At 43.9% G+C, this 14,925-nt stretch overlaps 1 protein-coding gene across 9 annotated transcripts in view; it reads left to right on the plus strand.

Moving 5' to 3' along the window:
- Window positions 1-14,925, plus strand: part of DOCK1 (dedicator of cytokinesis 1) — a 562,075-nt gene that overhangs the window by 119,699 nt on the left and 427,451 nt on the right. For all 9 annotated transcript variants that reach the window (XM_086377709.1, XM_086377710.1, XM_086377711.1 and 6 more), the window contains exons 22-23: window positions 1,202-1,336; window positions 11,131-11,239. In XM_086377709.1, the coding sequence (XP_086233835.1) occupies window positions 1,202-1,336; window positions 11,131-11,239 (244 nt within the window). The remainder of the gene's footprint in view (window positions 1-1,201; window positions 1,337-11,130; window positions 11,240-14,925) is intronic.

Consider the following 14,925-nt stretch of genomic DNA (forward strand, 5'->3'; position numbering starts at 1 on the left):
GAGGTTTCTTGAGTTCTTCATCTTGATCAGTGTTAGAAATGATTTCACATCCACTCAGTCGCCCCACAGCCTTTTTATTGTGATTTATCAGTAAAATCGTTTCTCTTAGGTTCTTCCGAGGTCATCCACGAGCCAAGTTTCAGTTGCTCTTATGAGTGACTTGTACTAATCTCAAATAACAAGCTGGTGCACACTGGCTCCTAACTTAACGAGAAGAGCTGTCAGTACCTTGGCAGGATTTTGTTGTTTTTTATGAATATTTAAAAGCCAGAAGGAATTCTTGTTGATTACCGAAAAAGTTAGGGGGTGGAGACGTTTGGTTTGGGGGTAATTTTGTTGGTTGTTGTCATACAAGTTTTACATATGTTGCTAGTTTTTGAAGTTACAGTGTAGCCAAATGCACCACAAGCTGAAAATACACTGAAGTTATTTAATTATTCCTTTATGATTTAAAAGGCTTGACTTGAAGATTATTAGTTTATGGGCCAGTAGTTGGCTCCGTGGTAGAGAACCTGTCTGCCAATGCAGGAGATGTGAGTTCAGTCTCTGGGTTGGGAAGATCACCTGTAGGAGGAAATGGCAATCCACTCCAGTATTCTTGCCTGGGAAATCCCATGGACAGAGGAGCCTGGCATACTACTGTCCATGGGGTCATGAAGAGTCAGACATGACTGAGCGTACATGCATAGAGGTAGAAAATGTAGACATTTGGACAGAATTAAAAACTGATTATTACCCTTACTGCCTCTATCATTTGAAAATAGCACTCAATTGAAAAAAAAGAGCATTATGAAAACAGATATGTCTGTAAAGAAAACCCTTTTGATTTTGTTGTTGAGCATTGGAATGCTAGATCACCCACCGAGTCCTGGGCTTCTCCATCTGCAAATTAGGGGTAAAACTGAACACTTGTCATACAGTGTTGCTGTGGAGAATAAATTATATAATACTCTTAAATGCTTAGGAGGACATCTAAAACTTAGAAAATGCTTGTTAAATGCTCAGATCTCACTCCTCTGAGAGTTGTTTTATAGGTCACTTTTAATCTGTTTCGAATACATTTCACAAATATGCACATACTGATAATTTGTGAACCCAGCTAAAAAGAACCCAAATATCCACTTGTATATTTCTGCCCCAGTTAAGAAATGAGATACTGTAGTCGTCTGAATTTGTTGATGTGTGTTTCCGTTCCAAACAGGAAGCTGACGAAAGTTTTGCGGAACTATGTGGACAATGCCGAGAAGCCGGGAATAAGCGACCAGCTGTATAAAGCCATGAAGGCTTTAGAGTACATCTTCAAGTTCATCGTGCGTTCCCGGATCCTGTTCAACCAGTGCGTGTCCCCGTGCCAGCTCTCCAGAGGGCTGGGAGGAGACCCTTTTCTTCCTTCCTTCCTTCCTTCCTGCGTCTTCTCCCTTCCCCTGCCTCGTTCTTCTTTGCCTCTCTCTCCTCCTCCCTTTCCTTTCCCTGCGGTCTAGCAGAACATGGCAGTTAACAGACAGCAATTCTGGGCTGGAGCTGTCCACGCTCACCCTAACTGCTCCCCAGTGGAGTAAAAGGCAAGCTCTCTGAGTTTGAGTCTTGAGCCCTGAGTCTGAACTGTATGCCTGTGAGTCAAACATTGTCTCCTGAAAGCACTGGCATTTTGTCCGACACAGTACAGACTGAACACCCAGAGTTCTACAGTTCTTTTCAGTGTTATTTTACAGAGGAAAAAAACCCCTTGAAGAACACACAAAATTAAAACAAGCCACATCAACAATAATAAACAGCAAGGTAAATTAACTCACCTGGGAAGATGGTGGGGCTTCCGCCCTCTTTCCTTCAACTAGAATCATGTTTTGTTTCTAGAGAGAGGTTCCTATACACGAAATGGCCTTGTGCATGGACATTCAGTGTTTTAACTTAGGGATGTGTTTCATGGATTATCTGGGCAAATTTATGAGTTGTTTTCAAACTTTAAAGTGGATTGGGGTATTTCCGATCCACTTTAAAATAATGACTTCATCATTTTATAGAGAACATTAGTGTTTTTTCCTAGATATCTATAGATGAAAGAATGGGGCTAAAATAAATGAGGTTTCAGTCGGTCCACAACGTTTAGCTCTGAATGCAGAGAGGAGAAGCAGGGGTAGATGGGACGCTGGGGCGTTGAAGCCGACTCCCGCTGCTGCTGTTTGCGGAGGCTCCTGCTTAGGGTGCCCTACAGTGGGTGATGCTGCTCCTTGTCAGTTATGGGAGGGTGATGTTCTTGTGTGAGTCCGAAACACAGAGACGGAGTTTAAGAATCAGTGTCCCTCTGATTCACAGAGTACATGTCACCTTTAAAAGCACAGCCCTCTTGAAACGTATCAGTGAATATGGGGAATTGAGGGAGTGTGGACCCAAGTCGGTACCTCCTTATTGACTCTTCATTTTGTTGGCCTGAAGTTGGCTTTCCAGAACAGCCAGGGAGAGAGGGGAGGTATTCACGAATCAGTCTTGTGTACCCTGTGGGGCACGTAAGCCAGAGGAGCAGGAGACTGTGTGTAGAGCTGTAAGAGTCACAAACGGGGTGGTGCCCTCCACTGATCAGTGGCCACAGCCCCTGTGTTACTGGACAAGGATGGCCTGTGTTGTGGTCACTCTACAGGTCCTGTGAGTTCAGACCCGTGCTTTGAGGCCGTCATGCTCTGCTCCTTGACTGAAGAATACACTCTTTTACTTTGCTTATCATGGATAGGTGTGAATCTTGATGAGGGTCACTAAGCTTTCTGTTTTTGTCAGGGTGAAACCTGTTGATGATTTTCTCACTGTCAAGGTGTGAAAGATGACTAAGAAAGTAGGGTGTTTTTTTTTCTCTGTATTTTATCATATTTTTCAGTAAAATTGCTTCTACAAAAAGGAACTTTTTGGAAGCCCATGGTAGAGACCTAACAGAAGCAGAAGATATTAAGAAGAGATGGCAAGAATACACAGAAGAACTGTACAAAAAAGATCTTCACGACCTAGATAATCACGATGGTGTGATCACTGACCTAGAGCCAGACATCCTGGAATGTGAAGTCAAGTGGGCCTTAGAAAGCATCACTACGAACAAAGCTAGTGGAGATGATGGAATTCCAGTTGAGCTATTCCAAATCCTAAAAGATGATGCTGTGAAAGTGCTGCACTCAATATGCCAGCAAATTTGGAAAACTCAGCAGTGGCTACAGGATTGGAAAAGATCAGTTTTCATTCCAATCCCAAAGAAAGGCAATGCCAAAGAATGCTCAAACTACCACACAATTGCACTCATCTCACACGCTAGTAAAGTAATGCTCAAAATTCTCCAAGCCAGGCTTCAGCAGTATGTGAACCATGAACTTCACGGTTTTAGAAAAGGCAGAGGAACCAGAGATCAAATTTCCAACATCTGCTGGATCATGGAAAAAGCAAGAGAGTTCCAGAAAAGCATCTATTTCTGCTTTATTGACTATGCCAAAGCCTTTGACTGTGTGGATCACAATAAACTGTGGAAAATTCTGAAAGAGATGGGGATACCAGACCACCTGATCTGCCTCTTGAGAAATTTGTATGCAGGTCAGGAAGCAACAGTTAGAACTGGACATGGAACAACAGACTGGTTCCAAATAGGAAAAGGAGTTCGTCAAGGCTGTATATTGTCACCCTGCTTATTTTACTTATATGCAGAGTACATCATGAGAAATGCTGGGCTGGAAGAAACACAAGCTGGAATCAAGATTGCCAGGAGAAATATCAATAACCTCAGATATGCAGATGACACCACCCTTATGGCAGAAAGTGAAGAGGAACTCAAAAGCCTCTTAATGAAAGTGAAAGTGGAGAGTGAAAAAGTTGGCTTAAAGCTCAACATTCAGAAAATGAAGATCATGGCATCCGGTCCCATCACTTCATGGGAAATAGATGGGGAAACAGTGGAAACAGGGCTGACTTTATTTTTCTGGGCTCCAAAATCACTGCAGATGGTGACTGCAGCCATGAAATTAAAAGACGCTTACTCCTTGGAAGGAAAGTTATGACCAACCTAGATAGCATATTAAAAAGCAGAGACATTACTTTGCCAACAAAGGTCCATCTAGTCAAGGCTATGGTTTTTTCTGTGGTCATGTATGGATGTGAGAGTTGGACTGTGAAGAAGGCTGAGCGCCAAAGAATTGATGCTTTTGAAGTGTCGTGTTGGAGAAGACTCTTGAGAGTCCCTTGGACTGCAAGGAGATCCAACCAGTCCATTCTGAAGGAGATCAGTCCTGGGATTTCTTTGGAAGGAATGATGCTAAAGCTGAAACTCCAGTCCTTTGGCCACCTCATGCAAAGAGTTGACTCATTGGAAAAGACTCTGATGCTGGGAAGGATTGGGGGCATGAGGAGAAGGGGACGACAGAGGATGAGATGGCTGGATGGCATCACTGACTCGATGGATGTGAGTCTGAGTGAACTCTGGGAGTTGGTGATGGACAGGGAGGCCTGGCGTGCTGCTATTCATGGGGTCGCAAAGAGTCGGACACGACTGAGTGACTGATCTGATCTGGTCTTGCTTTTATTTAGAGGCTTCCCTGGTGGCTCAGATGGTAAAGAATCTGCCTGCAATGCAGGAGACCCAGGTCTGATCCTTGGGTTGGGAAGATCCCCTGGAGAAGGGAATGGCTACCCACTCCAGTATTCTTGCCTGGAGAATTCCATGGATGGTAGAGCCTGGTGGGCTACGGTCCATGGGGTTGCAGAAGAGTCAGACAAAATTTTGCTTTTATATGTGTCCCACTAATTTTAAGTCTTTGATTACTCTAAAATAACATCGACACTAAGGTGAAAGGATGAACTTGAAAGAGTGGAACAATCAGGTGGTGTGGATTATGTCATGTTTTATGTGAAAAAATTTTCATCATGTACAATTTGTGATCAGTATGGCCCTGGGTCAGGGATTCATTGATGCCCGGCATCTCCTTTTCAAACACACTGCTGATTTTCCTTCTCATTCAGAGATTAATAATGAAAAGAAAGGTATGTTCAAGGTCAGTGTGTTCCTGCTATTGTTGTAAATGCTATAATCTTTTACAAAATAATGCTGCTTAGAAAAGATTGGGGTCACCCAAGTGGACCAGTGGCAAATTGTTTCTCTCTGTTTCTCCTTAATCTCTTTCAGCCTGAAAATACAAATGGCGTGCGATCTTGGGACCATGGTCTTGTAAATAGCACTGAGTTTGATTGATCTTCTCGGGGCTAGCAGTATGACTGGCTACATGTTACAGAAACAGATGAGGTTCGCTTGTTTCCCCCACATGGCGTGGAACCCAGAGGAAGAGTCTGGAGTTTGTGCACTTGGTCTCTGCTTACTTATTTCATCCTTGGCTCCTTCTATCTCTCTGCCCCACTGTCCTTAGGAATCTCTGTCTGTCTCATGGCCCCAAAGTGGCTCCTGCTCCTCCTGGTGTCAAGACCTCACTGCAGGCTGCAGGGAAGGGAAGGTGGATGTCAACAGCTCTTTCAGTTACTTTCCTTAAGGAACATTGTCCCCACTGCCTACAGTGGGTCATGTGCTTCCCTCCTATTGGCCAGACTGTGTCACATGACCATCCTAGATGCAAGGGAGATGGGAAAAAATTTATTGATGCTGGTGGCTCAGATGGTAAAGCGTCTGCTCACAATGCAGGAGACCTGGGTTCGATCCCTGGGTCAGGAAGATCCCCTGGAGAAGGAAATGGCAACCCACTCCAGTACTCTTGCCTGGAGAATCCCATGGACAGAGGAGCCTGGTAGGCTCCAGCCCATGGGGTCGCAAAGAGTCAGACACGACTGAATGACTTCACTTTTCAACAAAATCAGATTTCCTTTAGTAAAGTAGTGAAGGAGAAGTATATATTGAATGGGCATTGACACTCTTTCTCATACCTTTAATCAGGAATTCCTGTTACCTTCCAGCGTAATATCCCTAACTTATCTCAGGTTAGTAACGCAGTGCAGTGGGTACAGAAGTGTCCAACTCTTTGCAACCCCCTGGACTGTAGCCCACCAGGGTCCTCTGTCTGTGGAATTTTCCAGGTAATAATAGTGGAGTGGGTTGCATTTCTTGTTCCAGAGGATCTTCCCGACGCAGGGATCGAACCTGCATCTCCTGCATTGGCACAGGGATTCTTTACCACTGCGCCACCTGGGAAGCCCAAGTCCCAGCTTTGTAAATCCCATGTAATTAGGCCCCTGACATTTCTTCCTCGTTAGTTTTGGGGTCACTCTGTGAGACTCCGGTCTCCACTCTCTCTTTGACTTTGAGCCACTGAGCCCTAAGTGTTGCACAAGGGTGATTCAGTCCTATTGTGTCATGGAAATGGAGCGGAATACTGAACAGACCCTTGCCTGTGGCCTCGGCAGTGCTTTATGTCTGGACAGCCTTAGGAATGCCTTTGTTTTGGCCCTTGGCCACTCGGTGTTGGCAGAGACCATGGTCCTGGTGCCAGCCTTTTTCCTGGAGTTGGGGGAGCCAGGCTTGATCCCCAGCTGAGTCTCTCTGCTGGGTTCATGTGTTTGTGAAGAGCTGAGGCCGTTCAGGACAAAAAGTGCCAAGAGTTGAGAAGGCCAGCAGAGCAGTTGCCAGAAGACTTCACGAACCTTCCAGGATCCTTGTCCTGATATCCCTGACCTCATCTCACCAGACACTGTCCCACCAGAATCCTTCCTTTCCAAGAGCCTAATGGGCTTTGGAGCCCTGACTGTCCCAGACTTTTAAAGTATATTGACCTTAGTTTCTCTCTAGTTTCTTAAATGTGTATCTTGGCCGCCTTTATGATTCTTGAGGGCAGACAAGGACATATGTTCCTCTCAGAGCCTAGAACACAGTTGTAGTTGCATTGTATAAATATGATAGTGCTTAAATTTCAATCTGTAGTCTGAGATTTCTGAGAAGAATCTATGATAGGAAAAAAGAAACCAGGATGTTGAAATCACAGACATGGGGCTAAAGTCTCTCAATTGTTTCCTGTCCTCAAATACCCTCCACCCTGAGACCCATTTTGGTAGTCTTCATTGTCTTCATTACATTGACATGAAATAACATTCCTATTGTGTATATACTGTTTAGGGGAAAAGCCGTCCTGTGTCCCGCCCAGTTTTCCGGGATGTTTGATTCCTAACAAGTTCTGAGCAACTCTGACGCATGGTTTTTTCAGGGGTGAGGGAGAAAGCAAACTCAGGTTCCCGTTTTCTTACCTGCAAAGCATCTATTACCTTGAGAGAAAAACAATTGTGCTCACAGCTGGAATCAAGTGTGTTCTTCTATTTGCATTTGAAATAAACTTCGGAGGTCTTTTGTTTTTCTTCTCCTTTCAAACAGGTATGCTGTGCTTTCACATAATGTAGTAGCTTTGTAAAATTCCACGTTAATTGACAGTAATTACTCTTCTGGAGAAGGAAGGGGTGAAACATTGGAGATGAAGATACTGAAACTAATCCTTGTCACCCCACTTGCTTTCTCACTATACAAATCCATACTTTGTTTGTTTGTTTAGAGATGAGAACAGCATTTTTAAAACTCTGGTCCGAAGACATTTGGTTCTTGGGGAAGCCACGGAGAGACTCCTGACAGCCAGGGGCACTTCTCCGCTGGTTTGGCTTGTCTGTGCTTCCTGTGTGGGTGGATCACATTAGCTGGAAAGCCGGAAAGCAGACTCGGCCTGCACGAGGCTGTCTGAATCCAGTCACTGAAGCTGGTTATTGCTGCCTGCTGCCTATCTCACCTGGTGTTAGCTTCCTGAATAGTTAGTCATTGATCATGAATAAGTTGTAGACCTGTCATTTTGCTATCATTTCCTCGGCCACAATTGTAGGATGTGGTTAATAAACAAAGGTCAAGCTGTTCCTTGTTAACGGATACTTAACGTTTAAATAGAGCAAGGTATGATGACTAGGCTTTGTCTGTGTATTTACCAGTCGCCCTCTGAGTCCTTTCCTCTTACCCACCTCAGTGTGGGTGAACAAGGGACTCTTGGTTTATTCGTCTCTAGAGACCTCGCCTTCCTTACAGAAAGGGGCTCCAAAGTGCTTGCTGTAAAATACTACCACATATATCTTTTAAATGGTGGTTGGCAGCAGAGGAATTAATAATTAAGTTTTCATTCTTGAGGGATTCCTAGTGGAATATTAAATATAAGAAAGACCCATGAATTGTACCTTGTAGATTTTGAAGCTGTATTATTGGGGGCATGCAGATTTAGAACTGTGATCTCTTTGTTGTGAACTTACTGCTTAATGTGAAAAGGTTCCCTTTATCTTTTGGTTAGTATTTTCGCAGAATACCATTTCCCATTCTTTTACTTTCAGCCTTCCTGTGTTCTTATATTTAAGGTGTGTCTCTTATACACAATATAGAGCTGTTTTTTTTTTTTTTTATCCAGTGTAAAAATCCTTTTAATTTACTATTAATACACTCAGGTAACATATTAAGTTTATATCAATTGTCTTTCTATTAATTTTGTTTTGCTCATCTATATTATGCTTTTTTCTGCCTTCTTTAGTACCAATCAAAATGTTCTTTTCCTCGTCCCATTTTCTCTCTCTTGTGTTATTATTGTCATGCATTTCAAGTCTACAAATACCCTAAACTTCATAAAGCATTGCTGTTATTGTTTTGTATAGTCGGCATTCATTCGGTATGTTTTATACTTATCGTTGTTTTTCGATCTTTCTTTTAGTTTTATGTTTCTCTATAGAATTATTTTCCTTCAGTGTAGAGGAATCATGTAGCGTTTCTTTTGGTATAAGTCTGATGCAGGGTTTTTTTTTTATGAAAATTGTTAGTTTCATTTTTGTTTTTGAAGGATGTTTTCATTTAATAGAGAATTCTAGATTGACAGCTGTTTTCTCCTTGTAGGTGTTATTTTCTCTTTTGGTTTCCATCATTTCTGGTGAGAAGTCAACTTTCAGACTTACTGCTACATCTTTGAAGCTATTGGTGTCTTTAACAACTGTTTTCTAGCTATGTTTGCCATCTTTCTCTTTTTTTTCTGTGGTTATTAGCAATTTTACTATGGATTGCTTAGGAATGATTTGCTTTTTATCTACCCTACGTTGGATTCTGAGAGTTTCTTGAATTTTGGATTGTCGCTTATATTAGTTTCAACAAATTCATGGCCATTATCGCTTCTAATGTTTCATTTGTCACATTGTACCTGTCATTTTCTTCTGTAACTTCAGTTACATGTATCTGAGCTCTTCAATATGTCCTACGTATCTTAGCACACGTTTCTAGGTTTTCTTTCTCTTCTGTTTATTTTCCTGTTGATTGTCTTCCATTTCACTGATTCTGTTTCTAATAATGTCTAATCTCAATTTTACCCATATAATGAATTCTTTATTTTAGATATTGTATTTTCGTTTCAGAATTTTCATCTTTTTTTATACATTCATTTTTCTACAAGAATTTTTTTATCTTGCCTTCTGTTTTCTCCATCTCTCTATTTTCCATATTTCCAGTTTTCTATGTTTTCCATCTTTTCTGTTTTGCAGCATAATGCTATAATGCTTATATTTATTTTGACATTCTTATGACAAGATGTAACTACTTGCTAACTACAGTATCTTGACCACCTGGGTATCTGTTTCTGTTGTCTTTTCCTTCTTTGATTTGGCCACATGGTATTTTGCTGTGTTTAATAGCTTGTTTGAATATGGCACTGTGAACATATACAACTGTCAAAGCCCCAGGTGATGTGATCTTCTTCTAGAGAGGACTGATCTTTTCTAGGCAGAGAAAGTGGACTGAACTCTTAGGCTACAGAGGCTGTGTGTAGCCTTTGTAAGCCTCAGTCTTATGCAGTTTTCCTTTGGTTTTCCAGGGCTTTCAACTGAGAGTCTGCTGTGTTATCTGGGCCCTTCTCCCTGGCATTTTTCAAACTGAGTTCTTTATCTCTGGAGACTGATAAAAACTCTACTTTGCTTTACAGATATTTTCAGTTTGGTTTTCAGTCCCCAGCCCCATTGAGCCTTAGGAATTGGCAGATATACTGGGGCAGAGGGGGTGGAGGAGAATGGCTGAGTATATGCTAGAAACCTCCCCAAGTATTTGCACCAGTCTGTCAAACTGTGCTTAATTTTACCAGCAGGCAGAAATTCATGAGTTCATAAGTGTCATTGTTGGGTACTGTTTATACAAGCCCCTCTTTGAAAGTTTTTTGCAAAACAGATACACTAGTTTGCAATTCCCCATTTTAGACAGACTTTGTTTCCTTACAATGGAACTCATTTAAATATAAGATTACCTCTAGGGTAATTAATTATCACTTAGTTTACAAAATTTTCCATTGTACACAAGTTTTCAGGTATGGTATACTTTTAATTAGGCAGAAAGCTAGTCTATATTAATAAAACATCTGCGTTGCAGCATTTTAAAATGCAAATGTGTTGGTTTTTAGTAACACGGCAGCTTGAAGTATCTGCTAATAAATTATTTATAGATGAAACTTATTTACAATTAGCAACATGTATTTGCATGCATGGAACCAATGTACAACTTCTTTATTATCCATTTATTGAATATGTTCTACCTTTTGAATGTTTTCCCAGAACCACCAATTCTATGATGAAAGAATATCATTCAATGATAATATAGTATCATTACTCTGAGATCAAGTAATTTTTTGCATTTATTCTTACAGTGTCATTTTTGAATGATTCTGAAATCACGGTAAACTTGTTGTCTTTGTGATAGTCTGTTATTTGACATGGGTTTAAGAAACACGCGCAGAATATACGCTGAGATGTTAATAATGAGATCTCTGCGGGGCAACATTAAAGCTGGATTTCTCCCTTCTTCCTTCCTATCTCTCCTCCTTCCCCTTTCTCTCCTTCCCTCCCTTTTTACTACATTTCTCTGGTTTTCAGACTTGTAGAATGTAGACAAAAGACAATAAATAGAGTGACTGAAGATCAGCTTCTTCAGCACGGAGGCAGACCTTCCTGGCTGCGTGGTCCAGACCACGCCCTCACTGCCCAGTCCTCTGCCGTGTTCCGTGGACGCTGAGGACGTTCTGTCCCGGTCTACCTTACCAGCCCAGCGGCACCTCTAGCGTCTGTGGATGCGGGAGCAGGAAGCGGCCGTGTGCCTGTGCCCGGCCCACAGATCCGTGTGTTCCTTTGCAGGCTCTATGAGAACAAAGGAGAGGCCGATTTCGTGGAGTCCCTGCTGCAGCTCTTCCGGTCCATCAGCGACATGATGAGCAGCGTGTCGGACCAGACCGTCCGGGTGAAGGTAGGCCCTCGGGTGCGGCAGCGCCGACTGCGTGCGGGCCGCTCTTAGACGCGGGGTTCCCCGCGGGCCCAGGAAAGCAGGGACTGCGCGTCCTACAAAACCTGGACTTCCCAGGAGTGGCTTTGCCATGACCGTAATCGTGGTGCCTGTAATGGGATTCTCTTTGTTTTCTCTGTAGCTGCTCTTAAATTTTGCTACCATTGCTCTTGTTTTTTTTTTTCTTTAATTAAATTTGATTGTTTAAAATTTGCCTGCGTGGCTCAGCATGTGGGATCTTAGTTCCTCAACCAGGGATCGAATGCATGCCCCCTGCAGTTGAAGCGTGGAGTCTTAACCACTGGACCGCCAGGGAAGTCCCTGCCATTGCTCTTTGTCTCTCCTTGGGGAAAGGGTCTCAGTTTCCTCATGGAAGGGTGGGGAAGTGGATGAGAACAGTGTTTTTGTGTCTGTTGTCAGGGCATCTCAGTATCTGAGCGGGAGTGGGAGGCTGAGGCTGTAGGGGCCCCAGGCATCTGCCAGACCTCAGGCGAAACTGTGCCCATAGTGGTACATCTTTGTCCTCCAGTGAGTCAGGATCCAGCCTTCCCGTGGTCCTGCTCTTCTCATCACCTCATTATCTGTTCTTGCCCTGTGGTCCTCTGTGGTATCAAGATGCCTTTATCCCAAAGGTGGGGTCTGGGTGGTCTTCAGGACATGTTAGGGGTAGAGGTGCCAGGGGGCAGGGCATGGGGGAAGCCCACAGATCAAGCCAGAGCCCACACACTCCCTAGCATCCCCCTTTCTGGAAATTTCCATGTGGCTGACTTGCTGCAGAAGAAGCCATGTAGTCTGCATGTGTTGCCCATGCTGATTCCTTCTGAGGACAAGAGTCTTCCAAATGATTAACTCGTAGCTTTCGTTCCACTGCTTCCTGAAGCCTGCTGTGTTCTCACGTTCCTCTTTGAATGTTCTTTTAATGTGTCATTTCAGAAAACATCCTTATGGCTATTGTCTTAAAACTGTTGTGGGAAAGTGGTTTCCCAGCTTTTAAGTCTCGAACAAAGATGTCCATGCGCTCAGGTGTGTGTTGCATTGCTGTGACCAGGGGAACCGGTGTCACTTAACGTGAGGAGTCATAACAATCCTTTCATCTCAGAGGTGATGCTGCTGTCTGGAGGAGCTGTGGTCCCTTGGCATCATTTCTCTCGTGATGTAGAGCTGGTGGTCCACAGAGAAAGCTGCATTGTGCCTATTTTCAAGTTGTGGCTTAATTATTTTGGCAACTTACTGCCTGAAAGTGAAAGTCGCTCAGTTGTCTATGACTTTTTGGCGACCCCATGGACAGTAGCCCGCCAGGCTCCTCTGTCCATGGAATTCTCCAGGCAGGAATACTGGAGTGGTTTGCCATTTCCTTCTTCATAGAATCTTCCTATCCCAGGGATTAAACCCAGGTCTCCTACATTGTGGACAGATTCTTTACCATCTGAGCCACCAGGGAAGCCCAACTTATTGCCTAAAGCTGCCTTATTGTTCTGAGGTTAAAATTAACCGTGTGTTTGGTACATTTACTCCTAAATCCTGTGGCATTTCGGAAAAAACAGAGGCTGGGAGTCTAAGAATAGATACAAATGACAGGAAGCCCAGAAATTCTTTTAGATTTTTGAGCCCAGAAATTCTTTTAGGTTTCTAAATATACTGTTAGATTATTAACTTTGATTGGGCTTGACTTGTGTCTGCCCACCTCCCTGGATGTCAAGACATTTAGTAACTGTAGACTTGGAAGTCCTTCCTTTGGTAGGTGTTTTATTATAAGACACGGTGAATTCAGTGACGTTTGTGCGCTGATGCAAGGCTTACATCTGCAAGACAGATGACTGAGTGTTGTGTGACATGTTGCCACCCTTCTGCTAATTTTGTATTTTGTTCTTTCGCAATAGGTACTTTCTCAGCTTCCCAAAGTTAAGAATTCCCATCATGGGATCCTGTTTTTCTGTAGTTTTTAACTTTCTAAGTTTTGCTCTGTGGAAATGGAAGTACAATTGTGAGTCATCTCACGTAGAGGAATTATGAAAAAAGCCTTTCTTGGGGGTTAAACTTTGTTCCCCTGGGTGGTCCTGGTTGGCTGCTTTGATCTAGGAGGTGATCTACAGGCACCCATTTGTGAGTCAGGAGATCAGCCTGGTCCATGCCTTCCCCGTGTCGTTCAGGGTGGCTTGATGTGACTGATCTGAGCTCCCTGCTGTCACCTCCTCAGAACTGAAGCCACCACTTCAGTTAGGAGTGAGTCAGGAGGTCAGCCTGGTCCATGCCTTCCCGGTGTCATTCAGGGTGGCTTGATGTGACCGCTCTGAGCTCCCTGCTGTCATCTCCTCAGAACTGAAGCCACCACTTCAGTTAGGAGTGAGTCAGGAGGTCAGCCTGGTCCATACCTTCCTGGTGTCATTCAGGGTGGCTTGATGTGACCACTCTGAGCTCCCTGCTGTCAACTCCTCAGAACTGAAGCCACCACTGACACCCACCTTCTAGATTCAGGTTAGCATTTTACATCTCAGTAAAGGGGGAGGCAAGAGAAGATTCAGATCATAATTAACTTCAGGAAACACATGGAATCCGCGTGGAAGTTTCAACATATATTTAGTCTAGAAGCTTCTGTCTGCACATCAGATGGCCCCTTTCACCTGCCCACAGCCGTCCCCAGACATTCTCTGCAGGCGCTTCGCGGAGCCCTCTTGGCCATCACACTTCCCCATGTCCTCCTCCCCGTGAGCCGACCCTTGGACCTGTGGCCGGTGTCTTCTGCTTCTGTTCTCTGCTCCACCCCACATGCTCACTGTCTGCCTCTCCTCCAGGTATGCCCCAGTGACCCTTCACCTGCGGCCTCTCCAAGCCAGACGTGGTCATCCCCTTCCATTGCTGTCTCTTCCTCTGCTCACCACGACCGTGACTACGCTGAGCCAGGTGCTCAGGTGCTCTGGATGACGTATGGCAGCCCCTCTCTGTACCCTCTACGCCCTTGGTGCTGTGCCTGACCATCTTGTTCCCTGACTGTATTTCAGTGTTTCCCCAAACTCACATCCGGCGATGGCCTTCTTTTTCTCATGAAGTCGTGATGTTCTCCAGCTGCCTGGAGAAATGGGTCAGCTTCCAGTTTCTGCTTCACAGTCAATGCAGTCAACTCTCCTAGCCTTTGGTTTTTAGAAACACAAGTAGAGCATCCCTCTGGATGCCCAGAAGCCTCTGGAAGGATGGATTCCAACAGTGGCTAGAAAGAAGCATGAACTCTAACGGCCGGAACAGCCACAGCTGATGTTCACTGATCACTTGCTGTTCTGAGTGCTTTCTTATCTTTAGCATCTTGTGTGATCCTTAAGAGTAACCCTGTTCCACGGTACGGTCATGGATTTTAGATGAAGACATCTAGAGTTATTAATGAACTTGCCGAAGTGGTGGGACTGGGTGTATGGATGACGGAGGCCCAGATTGCCTGGTTCCAGAGCCACATTCCATTCCCCTAGAGAGTGTCCCTGGGCACCAGTGATCCCATGGATCAGAAACAGGACCCATGACTGATCATCCATATTGACAGATAGCAGGTCTGGATCATATCCTCTAGGGCTGTAAAGACATCAGCTTCACTTCCCATGGAGCTTTTCATTGAAATGGATATGTCCTAAGTTTTGTTTTTCGGGAGGGGTGTAAAGCAACTA

Source organism: Bos grunniens, chromosome 26, assembly GCF_055505025.1.
Source record: "Bos grunniens cultivar Pamir isolate PY7600 chromosome 26, Bosgru_T2T1.0, whole genome shotgun sequence".
In the NCBI taxonomy this organism is placed as follows: Eukaryota; Metazoa; Chordata; class Mammalia; order Artiodactyla; family Bovidae; genus Bos; species Bos grunniens.